The 17,749-nt window shown below is 39.0% G+C and overlaps 2 protein-coding genes and 1 long non-coding RNA gene across 3 annotated transcripts in view; all 3 read right to left on the minus strand.

The window, feature by feature from the left end:
- Window positions 1–1,623: 1,623 nt before the first annotated feature.
- LOC130692567 (uncharacterized) lies at window positions 1,624–2,389 on the minus strand. Its single transcript, XR_009001462.2, has 4 exons — window positions 2,317–2,389; window positions 2,066–2,259; window positions 1,824–2,001; window positions 1,624–1,767 (listed from the first exon to the last, which is right to left on the minus strand). It is a non-coding gene; the product is annotated as an uncharacterized LOC130692567 (long non-coding RNA).
- A 12,438-nt stretch (window positions 2,390–14,827) lies between these two features.
- The window catches only part of LOC130692369 (protein obstructor-E-like), a 93,638-nt gene continuing 90,716 nt past the window's right edge, over window positions 14,828–17,749 (minus strand). Inside the window, exon 8 of the mRNA XM_057515475.2 lies at window positions 14,828–14,837. The gene's annotated coding sequence lies outside the window, so the exon portion shown is untranslated. The remainder of the gene's footprint in view (window positions 14,838–17,749) is intronic.
- Window positions 16,915–17,749, minus strand: part of LOC130692224 (paired box protein Pax-2-A-like) — a 30,293-nt gene continuing 29,458 nt past the window's right edge. The window contains exon 9 of the mRNA XM_059497412.1: window positions 16,915–17,689. Within this exon, the coding sequence (XP_059353395.1) occupies window positions 17,544–17,689 (146 nt within the window). The 3' untranslated portion in view covers window positions 16,915–17,543. The remainder of the gene's footprint in view (window positions 17,690–17,749) is intronic.

The raw sequence follows: 17,749 nt of genomic DNA on the forward strand, positions 1-17,749 counted from the left end.
GCCGAAGATATGGAACATTTTTACTGGAGCGATTAACCTTTAGTTCGGATTTGTGGGTAGCCACAGAGCCCTCCGTGAACACATCATCGGACTAAGCGGACATCCACGTCCCCTTTCCGGCCAGAGCCCTCCAAACCTCGGTATATGTTGTTTTTATATATACCGTACAGTAGGGGCATGACCCCCTACGGGCTTATTACGAGTCAAGGGGAAACGGGGCTACGGAAAGGAAGGGAGCCCAGATATGCACTTCAATTTACGAAAAATTTAATACCGTTTTTAATTGAGAATCTGAATGAAGTATGGAAATTCCATGTAGTGTTTCCAAACATAATAATTTATTCAGGACCTTGCCCCAAACAAGAAACCTTTTCAGATCAAAATTTATTGTTCATCTATAATAAGACAGTAAAAGACCATTAGGCACAAAAACTCTTAATTCACATATATAGTTCATACCTTACATGATTCGTGAGTTGATTGCGAGCATATTCTTCTGTCAGAAGCTTCAGAAGAGACATTTACGATTTTCGTTTACGCTCAACATGGATGCCGGTAGACTAGACATTTAAAGTTAAGACACTTTGCCCAATTCCAACAGTTTTGATTCTTACTTGTAAGTTGTTATTGCACGAGAATGCAGCGACGAAATACGCGGTTTTTTTGCTGTTGACAAAAAGGATAGTCTTGGCACCACCGAGATCTTGTAAAACTTCGATCAGCTTAGCTCTCTTATCTCTTTTCGAGCACTGAAAAAACAGCTGTTCAACACCCGGAATGTTGCCATCGACAATGCCTGTTGTGACGAATATGTAGTCTTCCATGTACGTCGCAGCCAGCTATTGCACTTCATCTGGGAATGTAGCCGAAAACATACAAACACGACGGATTCCCTACATAGAAACAAATAGTATTACATCAATCAAATCTCATACTCAAAAGCCATCGAGGACATACTTTCGGATGCATCGTTGAATGATTGACAATTTTTTCAACATTGGGACCGAAACCCATATCAAGCATTCGATCAGCTTCGTCCAAAATTTAAAACCTGACTCCCGAGAAGTCAAATACTTCACGGTCGAGAAAATCATTGAATCGCCCCGCGGTCGCGACAAAAATATTGCACCCAGCTTGAAGATTTGACCGCTGATGGCTCGTGAGAGTTCCTCCATATATAATCACAGACTTTAAAACCGAACTGTAGGAGAATTTACACGTCTCGCGGTGAATTTGAATGGCCAATTCACGAGTGGGTGCGACAATTACAACTTCTGGCTTTTGCCCCATGGCATGAGACGCACCAACAACACTTTGTTCTAACAATATGTTCATAACCGGTACCAAGTACGCCGCCTACATGAAAAAATGTAAAATTTTAGATGACTTAATCAACGAATATCACGAAGGGTTTGTTGAGTATCTTAGATGCAATTGGACCTTTTAGTAGTCGCAATCACCGGCGTGCCCACTCAACATTACTTTTACTTCAACTTACCCAGTTCATACCGACCCATTCGAATCAAGTCAGTACGAGGGCATCAAGGTTTCAAAATTACACAGCGTTAATTAGTTGGATTACCGTTTTCCGGAGCCCGTGACCGCACAAGCAATTAAACCTCTTTTGGCAAGAATAACTACAACGGAAGCTTTCTGAACAGGTGTTGGTTTTATGTAGCCAGAATTCTTAATGTTTTGAAGTAGTAGTTGACACAGGCCGGCTTCTTCGAATGATGTTATGTATTGAAGTACATCTTTTCCTGTAGCCTAGAGCAAACACAATAGATATTTTTTTTTAAATACAGTTTCGAGAAATGGCTTACCTGGAGGACGACTTTATCAAAATTGTTAAAGTGTTCCCACATAGACAATGCCCTTAAACAGTTCCTTTTCATCGCATGTCACAGCTTCTGGAATGTATTGCTCATGTGGCTTTCCATCTTCCGTCAATTCACTGAATAGATTTGGGCAGCCTTTCGAGGTGTGGTCAGCTTCACTACACTAGGAGTAAAACGATGAACACTGAAACATAAAATAGTTTTGTGAAGATATAGTTGATCTTTACATCATAACAGTTGCTGCCACCAATGCTTCCTCCTTGAGGAAAATCCCTTGCTATATTGCCCTCTTCTTCGTTAAAAATGAGCACTAAAAATGATGTTTTTTTTGTTTTTTGTTTATATCATGGCAGGTACGACTTCCACCACCGCCGCGACCCTCTTGTGGACAATCCTTCGAGAAATGTCCCCCTTCCCCATACTATAAAAAGCACCAAGAAGTTAAGTTCGAACACATGTTTCGATATTTTCATCTTACTTTGTGACGTCAACGGACCACTACCGCCGCCCCCACCAGCTTGTGGACACTCTGACAAAATGTCTTTCACACTGTTAAACAAAACCATAGTTTAAAGTAATCACACTAGGAATACAAGAAAACACTTACCTAGTGACCCTGGACAGAAAAAATGTAGAACAGAATGAAACAAATAAGACTATATAGAGAGGTCAAGAAGTAAAATCTAGCGAGGACGGTCTATCTAGCGAGTAAAGGTAGACAGCAGCAGTGTTTCCACTTTCCGCAAAGTCCAAATCCCTAGAACGTTGCCAGACTGGGGACATAAATCCCTATTTTAAAAAAATAAAATCCCCAGAAAAATCCCTGTTACTTTCATGGCATACTCACATCATGGTGTATTAGCAGAGTCATAGAAACCTGGTTGCTCTACGCTGTGTGTAGATCATGGCCTACTATAATCACGGCCAGCAAACGCGCAATACCCCCTGCGCCTAAAACGAAATTGCCAGAGGGGTCTAATACCCCAAACCGAGCTCCACTTTCCACTGTTTGGTAACTAACAAAGAATTGAAATGAGTGGGAAAAACAATGGAAAGTGGAACCTAGCGCCGCGCGTGGCCAGTTTACTATAGGAAAGGAGAAAAAAGAAAGATTTATGCTGGATTCGAACACGGGTCTCCCGCATTCCAACTGAAAGTTCTACCCATTACACCAAAGTTTTGATAGTTAAATTGCTACCGGGGCACTAGTAATTCACCTCCTTTACCATTCAGTGGCAAAAGTCGGGGAAATCGGAATGGGTGGAATGAAGCTGCGGCAAGTGGAGTTCGATTTGGGGTATTAGGCCCCTCTGGCAATTTTAGTTTTAGGCGCAGGGGGTATTGCGCGTTTGCTGGCCGTGATTATAGTAGGCCATGGTGTAGATGCTACAAGGGTTTGTTGTGACTTGTGGTCCTTTTCTGGCAGTTAAATAGCGAACCTAGCGGTTTTGGTGGAGTACTACAAGGTCCCAACCAATGAGCTATGTCCTGCCAAAATTTTGACAGCCAATCATAGCAGACCCGCCAAACGAGGGGGAAGTACTTAGTACTTTACTCCAGCGGTTTGTACTTGGAGTAGTAGGATGGCCAAGTCAAGCGTGTCTTTCAAGCATGGCCTACTATAATAACGGCCTGTCAGCGCGCAATACTTCTTGCGCAAATAAGTTAATTGTCATTGAGGCTTAATAGATATAAAACTAATATAAAATTACGTAATATAAAATTTTAATACAGAATTGCAATGAGTGGAAAAACAGTAGAAAGTGGAACCTAGCGCGTGGCCAGCATACGATAGGAAATGGAAAAAAGAAAATGCAGCGGCTAGATTCGAACTCTGGTCTCCCGCACTGCAATCGGAGGTGCTATCCACTAGGCCCTTCAACTGATGTTCGATACGTCGTTTTCTTATGGTTTTCATTTAAGATGTTAGGATATCTCTAATTCTAGTCAACAGATGGCCAGCTCAGATGCCAGCTCCGCCCACAAAAAGGCGGAAATTGGGACCACAAGTCGCAACAAACCCTTGTAGTATCTACACACAGTGTAGAGCAACCAGGTTTCTATGACTCTGGTATTAGTAATGGTGGGACAACTCTCCATTTTAAGGCCTATCTCGAATGAAGCCTGTTTTCAGGGAGGTAGGTGGGTGTGGCCTAATTGAGGAGACTTATAGCCAACGCCACCATCGGAACTACTTAGGAACTTCGCCAACCACTGAATGGCAAAGGAGGAGATATACTAGCGTTGCGGTAAAATCTAGTGGATAGAACACTGGATTGAAGTACGGGAGTCTCGAGTTCGAACCCAGTAATGATCTTTCTTTTTTCTCCTTTCCTAACGTAAAATGGCCAAAGTTTTGTTGATTTTTATTTTGTTAAGAAGTGACAAGTATAAACAAGATTTTTTTCCACTTCTTCCACATTCTATACAATACTAACATAAAAATACGATAATATAACTACACAAAGGTTAGAAGTTAATTTTGATATGTAACAGGTAATGGGATAATGGGACAAGTCCCCGTGTTTGGACTTAGAAAATTTTTCAAGTAGGTGCAGCCTTTATTTATTCAATATCGGCCACTAAGCGTCTCTGACTATAGGTAACCTGGACCACAAATATCCTTCAGCCGAGATAGGCCGTTATAACGAAGAGTTGTCCCACCATTACTAATACACCATGCTCACATGGCCTACTATAATAACGGCCTGACAGCGCGCAATACCTCCAGCGCCTAAAACTGCATTGCCAGAGGGGCGTAATACCCCAAACCGAGCTCCACTTTCCACTGTTTGGTAACGAATGCAGAATTGAAATGTGTGGGAAAAACAGTGGAAAGTGGAACCTAGCGCCGCGCGTGGCCAGCTTACGGTAGGAAAGGGAAAAAAGAAATGACTGAGGCTAGATTCGAACTCGGGTCTCCAGCTTATATATAGCTTGTTATATTGTTATATTGTTATATAGCTTATATATAGCTTGTTCTCTGCCTCGCTAATAAATAATATTACCAAACATTCTCTATTTGCAGCTACTTACAAAACCACTCTTTCATGTTTGGACCGTGGTGTAGAAGGATGGTGAAACAACTCTCCATTTTAAGGCCTATCTCGAATGAAGCCTCTTTTCAGAGGAGGTGGGTGTGGCCTAATTGAGGTTAGATATAGCCGACGCCACCATCGGAACTACTTAGAAGTACTGAGGAGATGTACTAGTATCGCGGTAGGAAAATGACTACAAATACAGTGAATTAATGGATAGAACACTCGATTACAGTACGGGAGTCTCGAGCTCGAACCCAGTATCAGACTATCTTTTTTCTCCTTTCCTATTGCTATATAAATTTAATCAATAAGTCAAATACGATAATATAATAAAATAAAAGTTATAACGGTAATTTGATGGCTAAGAAGCAATGGGATAATGGGCAAAATCCTCTTGTTTAGACTTAGAAAAATTGGCTTTAATTATAATTTATTTATTATAAGAGTTCTTTCACCATCCTTGTACACCATGCTTGAACTTCATCAACAACAACACCTTGGCAACACTAGATACAAAAAGGAACAACAAAAACTTACGGGTAGCGAATTGGGTCACATATCCCGATGATAAGCTGCCTGCATCCACGAGCCGTCTTTCAGGCCGTGGGGAGGCTAACGAACAGCCTACGTTCAACGATCACCTTTTCTCTACCTTTCAGCTTGTGGTTCGATCTTCAAGGATACTACAGATCGATTTTTAGCCTGGCAAGGCTATTTTTGCCATTTTTAGCCTGGCAAGGCTTTTTTTTTGGTGTGCCATTTAGCCCCTTTACAGTAGGCATGGCTCTTCTTTTTTCTCTTTTATTTTCTCTCTTCTTTTTTTCTTTCTTCCTGTTTTCTCTCTTCTTGTTTTCTTTCTTGAAGGCGTAGAATCTTGCGTCTTGATCTGTTGTAGAAGCTTGCGTAATCTGATGAATCTTGCGTATCTTGAATGAAGATTTGGAGGGAAAGGGAGGGGGGAAATTGGCGGTGTCGGGACTTGAACCCGGGGCCTTCAGAATGCGAAGTGAAGGTGGTAACCACTGTGCCAGGACCGCACATCTCAAACAAATTTATTTTTCATCGACCTTCGTTCTAATACCGGAGCTATATAATATGTGACTAATAGTGGTGTCGCGCTGTGGTAGGGCGCTGTGGTATAGCACTGAGATCATACGTAAACTGTCCGTGTTCGGTTCTTATAGACGCCAATGCTTCAAATTTTTTAAAATTATTTTTATAAATGTAAATAAAAAAATAAAATAACCCATTTTATTTATTTTAGAACAGTATTAAATCGAACACATTTTTAAAGCAATGACGGGCACTGGTTAAGTGCCCGTCAAAGCCAAACAAGTTACCAGAAAAATTTAAATTGGCTATGGAAATAAAACCATCGGATTGCCCCATCATATTTGTTTAGTTAAGCAATAAAGATATGGTTTTTTCCAAAAATAATTGTCATCGAACTTTCAACGTTATAAAGCCTCAAGAGAATCACAGCGTTTCCCAATGAACAGTGTGTTGCTCACCTAGATAACAAAATTGTGTGAGAGGCCTCGGGTTCATCATGTCTCAACAACAAATTGTTCATCATGGTTGAACAAAATAGATTCGTAATTCCTACGTATATGTTCAAGGAACTCTAACCCAGGTTTTGCAATTGGGTCAAGTGCTTGTCAGAAATTCAGTCGGAGACTTGAGTCTTAAAAAATTCGGCGTGCGATATGTTTGGCACAGACGTTTGGAGGATCAAATGGAGTTCATGGTGTATCCTAGTCAGTGTTACTTTCTGAAAAGCGTACCGTTCACCATTGTCCGCTTGGTGGCTTTTATTGAGGAACATTTTACTTTTGAAGTTGCATAGAGGCGCCAAAAGCAACAGCGGTTTGGCCAAAAATCTCAAAATCCCGAGAAATCCCCAGAAAATTAAATAGGCCTTGGATAATCCCGGAAACCCTAGGTTTCCATAACTGCACCCTAGATTCCAAAAATTTTCCTTAAATCCCCCTAAATAGGGTAATATCCCTAGAAGTGGAATGGCTGGACAGCAGACTACACGCGTTAAGCCAATCTAAAAATATGCCTGAAAAAAAAACTGTCCGATGAGCCACGGTTTAAGGCGCCTCTTGTGGACGCAAAAGTTATTACGAGAAATTGTATCCGCCACAAACTAAATGTTTTTAAACATTTAAAGTACTTATCCAAATGAAAATTTAACTTAAGAAAATTTATATGTTTGAGTAATATAAAGACGTTATTGTGTATTATTTGCACATAGCAACAACCAATAATGACTATATTACTCAAACATATTATTTATACCTTAAAACAAGCAATTATTCTCATTGCTATTAGAATTACATTCATTATAATTGTTGCAGCACAAAATGGAAAGTTAATAGTTAATAGTAATAATAATGAAGTTAAGTAAGTAGAATATAACAAAATAATTATTGTATAGTTATATTTCAATGAAATAAAGTTATTAATTTAAAAAATTATATATTTATATGGCTAGAATTCGTAAAGTTGTATTTAGAAAATTAAGTAGGAATCTGGCTGATAGATGGCGGTAGTTGTAAAAAAGAAAAAAAAGGCCGAAATTTTTTTTGGGGGGTAAAACGGTTTGCCATAAAAATTTATATTTCATTTTAAGTACATGACTCCGATTCAAAATTGAACCAAATTAACAAAAATAAAGTTTGTTTTTATGTTGGGCTTTATGGCAATCCGTTGTACCAAAAAAAAAAAATATCGTCCTTTTTTTTTGTTTTACTGCTATCGACCGATAGATGGCGATAGCAGTGAAACCACTGATATTTATTTTTTTTTTTCGGGGGGAGGGGGTTAAACGGATTGCCATAGATTGCATCAAACTTACCCATTCGGCAACCCAAGTGTGCATGTGGTTTTCTTTGATAATTATTTTATTTTGCTACTATATTGGGTAAACTGCAATCGTGCCCAATATTTTTGCCTTTGCATTAGGTCAACTCTTAGGTGATCTATACCTGATCCTGTGTTTTATATGGCAATCCGTTTTACCCCCCAAAAACAAAAATAAATTCGCCAAAAAAAAAAAAAAATCACACTTTTTTCTTTTTTTCCGACACGTAGCCATCTACCGCTCAGACTCGTTATTACTGGAATGTTGGCAATTTCAGTCCACTGCATGCCATTCGCAGTTAGTTGAGTAGTGTGGATGGAGAATAATGTGTGGCTGGAGAAAAATGTGTTAAAATGGATAAGATAATAAAAGATAAGGATGGTAAGTACAAAGATTATTATATTAGTTTTCAATTATTAATTATTGTTTTTTAGCTCTAATTATCAACCTGCAGGCTCAATTATTGTTCGTAATCAGTCCATGCAGCGATGGAACTGAACAATTGTGGGACTGTATTTGGGCAAAAAATGGGTGTGGTACGGAAACCCAGAAATGGCACGAGTTCAACCTAAAACATGGATTAGGTACTTCCCCGTTCTTTGTCTATCGAAAAAGTATTTTTAATGCTATTCTTTGCATTCACAGAATTTTAGCGGGGGATCAAGTCATGTCTGGAAGTGTTACAGGATGGAAGAGTGAGCCTACAGTTGAAAAAAAAAACTGAGAGTGCATTACCATTAAGGTATGAGGTAAAGTAATAGAGTATGCACATTGTCTAATGAGAAGTACCATCTTGTGTAAATGAATCCTGTATAACAGCAATCCTTTATAGTTCTGTCACAGCTAGAAGCCTCAAATAATTCTGCTTCTCTTGCTAAAGAACAACTTGTCCTTTACGTTCAGAGTGTTGGTGAAGCTGGGTACTTAAATGGCCCTAAAGATGTTTCACTTTGCTGGCATTGCAGCGAGGAACATCATACATGGACCCTTTAGGTATGAAAGGAATTTTCTTGAAAAAATTTTGAATTTATGACGAAGCATTTCTCCTCCTTGTTGCCAACCATGTCTAATCTACAAAAAAAAATTTATCCAATAGGAAAGGATTTTCGTATACTGGGAACACAACTATCAACAATGCAACATTCTAGGGCTGCTATTTTATCATTCAAGAGCCTTATACAATGATTTTCATCTGCAATTTGTATGGCCTTTCCCTAGCTTCTGCCAGAAGTTGAATCTATGAGTCATGTAAGTCACATGAGCAACAATTGAGATGCTTAATGGTGTTGTTTTTCTTTTCTCAGTGTAGGTTAATAGTAACATTGGATCTGAAAAGATTCTTGGTTGGGGCAAGACACTGAATAAATTGTAATGATTGGATGGATGACATGACATTTCTATACTTCATTCGGATTCCCGAGACGGTATTTTATATTTAAAAAATTGAAGTGCATATCTGGGCTCCCTTCCTTTCCGTAGCCCCGTTTCCCCTTGACTCGTAATAAGCCCGTAGGGGGTCATGCCCCTACTGTACGGTATATATAAAAACAACATATACCGAGGTTTGGAGGGCTCTGGCCGGAAAGGGGACGTGGATGTCCGCTTAGTCCGATGATGTGTTCACGGAGGGCTCTGTGGCTACCCACAAATCCGAACTAAAGGTTAATCGCTCCAGTAAAAATGTTCCATATCTTCGGCTCTTCTTCCGGCTTCTCTTAGCCAATCACCGGGTAATCTCCCCGGTGGGTCAACAAGGCAGTGTCTCCCCCTGCCTGGGTTGACGGCAACTTTTGAAAGGGCTATTTTGCCTTTTTAAAGTTGCAAAAATAATTGTAATGTGCAGAGAATTGTCAATAAAATTTTTTTTATAAAATATTTTTTCCAAAATTTGTTTCTTTCATTGTCTGTTTTCGCTGTGTTCACACATTACATTTATCACCTTTTTTTTTATTTAGCTTGCTCAGTTCACCTTTATTGTTTTGGCCACCTTTGATGGTAAGCATTGGGACACGTTTAATGTTAAGCATTGTTTCTATTGGTTTATCGTTTATCTGTAAGCATTCAATTATTATCCAGGGATCGAACCCAGGATGTTCGGCATACCGCGCCGATGCTCTACCAATGAGCCATGAATCATATGATGACAAGTTGGCTTTTTTCTAGTCACTTGCGGACTTGAATTTACAATTAGAATAAAACTGAAATGCAATACTGCAAAATTCTTTTCTACATTTATTCTGTTTCATTTTTAAACATCTACTGAGGTTCGAACCCAGGGTAACAGATATCGCAGCTAAAGACTATACCACAGAGCTATCGTCATTATGCAAGCAATAGACAGATAAACATATAGTTGTGAAGGACTGCATAAACATCCTAGACCATAAAAATATGATATGCGATAATAAAAAATTCATATATATACCTCGTGGCTCAATGTTAGAGCATCGGCGTTGAACGCTGATTGTCTGGGGATCGGTTCCCATACGAGTAAAATAAATTACAAATTCAAAAGTACTTCAGAAAATATCCAAGTATTACACGTTATTCCTTGAATCTTAGTTGAAGAATTCAAAGAGTGTAATAAATAATAATTGAATACTTACAGATAAACGATAAACCAATGGAAACATTGCTTACCATCAAAGGTGGCCAAAACAATAAAGGTGAACTGAGCAAGCTAAATAAAAAAAAAGGTGATAAATGTAATGTGTGAACACAGCGAAAACAGACAATGAAAGAAAGAAATTTTGGAAAAAATATTTTATAAAAAAAATTTTATTGACAATTCTCTGCACATTACAATTATTTTTGCAACTTTAAAAAGGCAAAATAGCCCTTTCAAAAGTTGCCGTCAACCCAGGCAGGGGGAGACACTGCCTTGTTGACCCACCGGGGAGATTACCCGGTGATTGGCTAAGAGAAGCCGGAAGAAGAGCCGAAGATATGGAACATTTTTACTGGAGCGATTAACCTTTAGTTCGGATTTGTGGGTAGCCACAGAGCCCTCCGTGAACACATCATCGGACTAAGCGGACATCCACGTCCCCTTTCCGGCCAGAGCCCTCCAAACCTCGGTATATGTTGTTTTTATATATACCGTACAGTAGGGGCATGACCCCCTACGGGCTTATTACGAGTCAAGGGGAAACGGGGCTACGGAAAGGAAGGGAGCCCAGATATGCACTTCAATTTTTTAAATATAAAATACCGTCTCGGGAATCCGAATGAAGTATAGAAATGTCATGTCATCCATCCAATCATTACAATTTATTCAGTGTCTTGCCCCAACCAAGAATCTTTTCAGATCCAATTTTACTATTAACCTACACTGAGAAAAGAAAAACAACACCATTAAGCATCTCAATTGTTGCTCATGTGACTTACATGACTCATAGATTCAACTTCTGGCAGAAGCTAGGGAAAGGCCATACAAATTGCAGATGAAAATCATTGTATAAGGCTCTTGAATGATAAAATAGCAGCCCTAGAATGTTGCATTGTTGATAGTTGTGTTCCCAGTATACGAAAATCCTTTCCTATTGGATAAATTTTTTTTTGTAGATTAGACATGGTTGGCAAAAAGGAGGAGAAATGCTTCGTCATAAATTCAAAATTTTTTCAAGAAAATTCCTTTCATACCTAAAGGGTCCATGTATGATGTTCCTCGCTGCAATGCCAGCAAAGTGAAACATCTTTAGGGCCATTTAAGTACCCAGCTTCACCAACACTCTGAACGTAAAGGACAAGTTGTTCTTTAGCAAGAGAAGCAGAATTATTTGAGGCTTCTAGCTGTGACAGAACTATAAAGGATTGCTGTTATACAGGATTCATTTACACAAGATGGTACTTCTCATTAGACAATGTGCATACTCTATTACTTTACCTCATACCTTAATGGTAATGCACTCTCAGTTTTTTTTTTTTCAACAGTAGGCTCACTCTTCCATCCTGTAACACTTCCAGACATGACTTGATCCCCCGCTAAAATTCTGTGAATGCAAAGAATAGCATTAAAAATACTTTTTCGATAGACAAAGAACGGGGAAGTACCTAATCCATGTTTTAGGTTGAACTCGTGCCATTTCTGGGTTTCCGTACCACACCCATTTTTTGCCCAAATACAGTCCCACAATTGTTCAGTTCCATCGCTGCATGGACTGATTACGAACAATAATTGAGCCTGCAGGTTGATAATTAGAGCTAAAAAACAATAATTAATAATTGAAAACTAATATAATAATCTTTGTACTTACCTATAAAAATACTTTTTTGATAGACAAACAACCGAAAAAGTACCTAATCCATGTTTGATGTTGAACTCATGCCATTTCTGGGTTTCCGTACCACACCCATTTTCGCCAGTCTTTATGGCAATATTAATGAAAGCCACACATCCCACTATGAAATGGATGTTGAAAAGCAAATATAAACCTGGTGAGATGGATATCAGGAGAATCAGAATAGATCTCAATCAACTTCAGTTATTCCCTTCCCTATAGTGCTTAGTGACATAGCATAATAGATATACTTGCCTCAATTCAGAACCATAGACCAACAAAAAAGAACACAGAAATGTAGCTGTGAAAGCAGATCACTTTAAAACACAGGATCAGGTATAGATCACCTAAGAGTTGACCTAATGCAAAGGCAAAAATATTGGGCACGATTGCAGTTTACCAAATATAGTAGCAAAATAAAATAATTATCAAAGAAAGACATATGCACACTTGGGTTGCCGAATGGGTAAGTTTGATGCAATCTATGGCAATCCGATTAACCCCCTCCCCCCCCCCCCCCAAAAAAAAAAAATATCAGCCTTTTTTTTGTTTCACTGCTATCGTCATCTACCGGTCGATAGCAGTAAAACAAAAAAAAAAGGCCGATATTTTTTTTTTGGGTAAAACTGATTGCCATAAAGCCCAACATAAAAACAAACTTAATTTTTGTGATTTTGGTTCATTTTTGAATCGGAATCATGTATTTAAAATGAAATCTAAATTTTGGCCAAAAATGAAAAAGTGAGAAGGCTATAGCCTTCCCACTTTTGTCAAAATCAGCAAAAAATAAAAACTCGTAGAATGCGACAAAAATCACACGAAACATTCAAAATTAAACGCAGATTTCGATAAAGTGGTTTGTTTTCTCATCAAATCAACTGTTTTTTAAATAAACGAAAACAAAATGCAAGTAGCGCACATATTTGGGTTTGTTGTTATTTACAATTTATTCAATAAATACGAGCCCTGTTGAAAACAAACGAAATATTTGTGATTTTCGTTTAATTCTGAATCAAACTAATGTATTTTTATAGCTATATGTACAAAAAAGCCTTATCTAAAAATTAAAAGAAAAGAAAATTAAGCCCGATAAAATAAGCCCGAAAAAGTCGGGCTTATTTTATCGGGCTTAATTTTCGGTATGGCAGAAATTCAGTTTTGTAGTTTTAACAATAAATTTGACATAACTTAATCTAAAATAAAACGTTGATGCCAGGAAAAATATTTGTTCCTTCGTCAAACCGGCCGTTTTTGTAATAAATGGAATTAACGCGCTGCTGGCGCGCCAGCACTTATCACCCGTTTTTTCCGTTTATTGAAAAAGCTATAAGCCCAACGTAAAAACAAACTAGATTTTTGTGATTCTGGTTCAATTTTGAATCGGAATCACGTATTTAAAATGAAATCTAAATTTTGGCCAAAACTGAAAAAGTTAGAAGGCCTTCCCACTTTTGTCAAAATCCCTAAAAAAGAAAAACTCTTAAAATCCGATAAAAATCACACGGAACATTCAAAATTAAACCCTGATTTCGTTGGAGTGGTTTGTTTTTACGTCAAACCAACTGTTTTTGAAATACAGTGAATATTCAACACAACGTTAGCGCCGCGCCAGTATGCACCAGCCTCTCTTCTCCTTAATTCCTCATTCTAATGGAGCGATCCATATCATTGTGGTATTTCATCGTCAATGAAACCGAAGCCAGTCAAAATTTCCGCTAATTTTTTTTTTTTTCATCATCCGTCTTATTTACGCAGACAAGGTTGAAACGAAAAAACAACTCTTTTCCTCTTAGTCGAGTCGGCATTCGTTGGATGGTGGAATACTTCTTTCGGTTTATAGAAAAGGCGGTTTCAGCCAATGCTGTTTCCTACACCGGAAGGAGGACAGTGGGTAACCACATGGGTAGTTGGGTACGTATCACAATTACCCAAGGTAGAGTTCCTCTATAGGCTACACACTTGCTATCAAAATAAGAAATGCGCATTCACTCTGGCTAGCACACCTATAAGAAGGTTTCTGGCTGGTGAGAAAGAAAGAAAAAAAAAGGGAAAAAGAGTTAGCCAGTAGTCTTTCTAACAATATTAGTGTCTCCCTTCATCCGCGACCAATAACAAAGGACCGCCTAGCACAGCACGATTCACGGCACGGCAGCAGATGCAGAGAACTCCGGCTTGTAGGTGTGTATATTGTAAATATAATGCATCACCGGGAAAGCTTATGTACAAGAAAATACATACAATGCTCTGCACTTTGTTAAAGCAGTTAGACTATACTCTATAAGAATAGAAAGGGGGCGTTTTAATGACAACGGGTACCTACGTGCTGTGTGCCACTTTCCCAAAGAAACAAAAGGAAAGAAGGGAAAGAAAAAAAGAAATGCGAGAATAAGCCCAATAAATATGAGCCAATGGGGAAACATTGCCGCTGCTTAAAAAGTTAAAGCGATGGCGCACGATGCGGGGTAGCCAACACAAGGCCGACTGTTGCTACAATTCTTTTTTTTTTTTCTTTCTTGTAAAAGTGCTAAGTTCGTGAGTAATAACCAAGGTTTTCCTTTTCTTTTTTTGCTTTTCTCACTGGCGATCAATAGTCTCTTTCTCTGCCAATCGCCACATCCGACCATTATAAAGCTCCACAATGAACCACAATGTTCACTTCGGAGCTGATTTTTATTTTTTAATGGTATAAAAATAAGATATGGCGGATGCGGTAAGGTCGAATTAGCATAGCGCCCTGTACGAGAATAATATTGAACATATTAAAGTTGGATCGATTGTAATACTTGCCAGCTACAAGAGATAGAATATACTCACGAAAATATTTTGGGGTCCGTCTGCGTAGTGAGAAAAAGCAACACCAATCACGCACCGGATGTGAAATATCTGTGATGACTCTAGGATGTTGAAAAAGAGTTATCGTGCCTCGGTTACGAGGGATTTTGAAGTACACCTTGACCATCTCTTTTGTGATCCATTTTTGTTTTCTTATCGTATTTTTTCAAACGATAAAAGATCGGCCAATAGATAAGTACCGAAGGACCGGAGACGTCGTGTGCCGTGGGTTTATTGTGATCCGGCCGCTTGTGCACGATTCCGGATTTTCTTTTGTGCTTCCTTTTGACTGCATATTCATAGCCTGTTATGTACAAACACAGTAGGATGTATAGAATCAACACTCCAACTTGAGCTGGGAATCTTTTTCTCCTTCAGTTCACGAGCGTCTTGTGTTGCGTCAAAACTTGCGCCTTCCTATTGTCGATCAATTTCGTTTTTTGAAGCTTTTTTTTTTGGTAGTTTAAGAAGAAAAGTAGTAATAAATACCAAATACCAAGATATTTGGTTTCCGGGTAGGGCGGAATATTTGGCGAGTAAATCTCTACTCAAGGCACTGATGAATACTGGGAATCTCGGTCGCGTTTCACTGGTGTTTTTCTTCATAAATATCACTTTATTGACACATTATTCCATTTGTTTTTATTTGAGGGCTACGCGAGCTACACACTCACCACACACGCACGTACAAAGCGGCGGCATCAGGGTAGTAGTACACAGCATTTTTCCGATTTTACATACAAACACACTTTTTCGCACAAAAAAAAAAAGTTGATGCTGGGTATATAATAAACACACACACACACACACACGCACACAACCGGCCGCTGATGGGATAATCATGATAATAATATGCTGTAATATGTACTGTATAGTGATGTAATAAAATCGATTATGTAGAGAAAGGAGACACTAATGTAAGAGCAAAATGTCACTAAATCCCAAAAGAAAGTTTGTTGTTTTCGATTTTCCAAAACACTTTCACACCCGCAAACATACACACACACACACACACACATGTGGAGAGAGAGAGAGAGAGAGAGAGAGAGAGAGAGAGAGAGAGAGAGAGAGAGAGAGAGAGAGAGAGAGAGAGAGAGAGAGAGAGAGAGAGAGAGAGAGAGAGAGAGAGAGAGAGAGAGAGAGAGAGAGAGAGAGAGAGAGAGAGAGAGAGAGAGAGAGAAAAGAAAGTCGGCATTGAGGAGTAGCCCAATCTAAACGAAGCATGACAACTTCAATAACGAGAGGTGAAATAATGAGAACAACCTTCCGCCAATTTCAAATGAGACGCTAATACAAAAATTAAAAAATTCAAAGGGGAATAAAATGATACGAAAGAAAACTGAAAAATACATGATTTCTATAATAATTTTTTTGTTCTTTTCTGCAAAGTAGAATTCATTCTTATTTTTGTATATAATATATGTATATCTTAATAAAAAAGAGAGATGAAAAGAAAAACGGTTGAAGAAAGAAGGATTATAGACAATATAAGAACTTGAAGCCTATTAGAGAGATGTGTACAAAGTAAGGGGAGATATTGCAAACGACCTCTTTGGTATCAAAACAATCGGCAAAAGTAATTCAGAGAACGAAAGAAGAGTGGTGGGGTCGAAAGACAAACGCCTAATTGCGTACAACGGAGCGTGAGGATAGCAAACGCCAATCGCAATCACCGTATAATTCCCATCAGCGCTCAAACTAATCAATAGGCGAGAGGAAAAATGAATTAAAGAGATTTAAAAAAATTAAATTTCGAGATCCGTTGAACGACATTGTTGCTATCCCGTCCACCAATCTCTCGTTCGCTCATAAACACCAACACAAAAAAAGAACACACCAGGATTCCCATGTGCACATCTGCAAAGCGTTCAACAATCAGAAGAGAACTTTCGCATTTGTATAACACATTGAACGACGATGATCGTGATGAAAACCAATTCCTCCCCTTTCACTCTTAGTCCGACAGCCTACACATTTTTAACCTCTCATCTTCATCTCCTAGTGATTTTTATCTCTTTAACTTTTGAGATCGCCGGGACCTCATCCAATCGAAATTGTTCCTTCCGCAAAAGTTACTTGAATCGGCATGAATGAAAATTAACAGTTACGAGTCACACGAAATCTAATCGAAGCTTGTCATTACTCATTAATGCGATCAATGATCTGTCGATTTGCTCACCAATCGACTACATTCAGGTGTGTATGTATGTATGTGTGTGTGTGTGTGTAGTAGACAACATATTTTTAAGGCTCAGCTCGGTGGAGACTAGGGGACGCGTCGAAACTACGAAACCGACGCCGTTTTCCAGACGTGATTGACGACGTGTGATTGTCACTTCACCTGATACAGTGAATTTACGTCATCAAATCGTCAATCACTTAATCCTCATTAGTGGGGGGGGGGAGGAGGAAATCAACTCGACAATACACGTAAAAAGGAAAAGACATTGGCTTTTGGTGGTGGCGGATACAAGGAGAGGATTTAAGGGTTATGATTATTAAAGTTGAACTTTGGGGTTGACAGTCAGATTTTTGTTTTTCTTTTCTTACCGACATATTCTGTCAAGTGTGTTACACTCGTGAGAAACAAGCGAACCGCTTATCTGGATTGGGTTGATCCGTCCATTTCGGCCGATCTGCGACGGGCCCTTGGACGCTGTTGCCCGAATCTTTATCAGTCAGGTCACTTGGTGAGAAGCCCACCGGTCCCGGCGCTGTAACCGTAACTACCGTACGGCGATGGAGCATACTGGCTGTAGTGGTGTGACGTGTACGAGTACTCGGATCCGGGCATAACGCCACCACCAACTCCGACGCCACCTCCACCCACTGTTGAGTCGACATACGAAAGAATGAAGGACACAAAACAATCAATAAACACGTTTCCGC

Source organism: Daphnia carinata, chromosome 1 (assembly GCF_022539665.2).
Source record: "Daphnia carinata strain CSIRO-1 chromosome 1, CSIRO_AGI_Dcar_HiC_V3, whole genome shotgun sequence".
NCBI lineage: Eukaryota > Metazoa > Arthropoda > Branchiopoda > Diplostraca > Daphniidae > Daphnia > Daphnia carinata.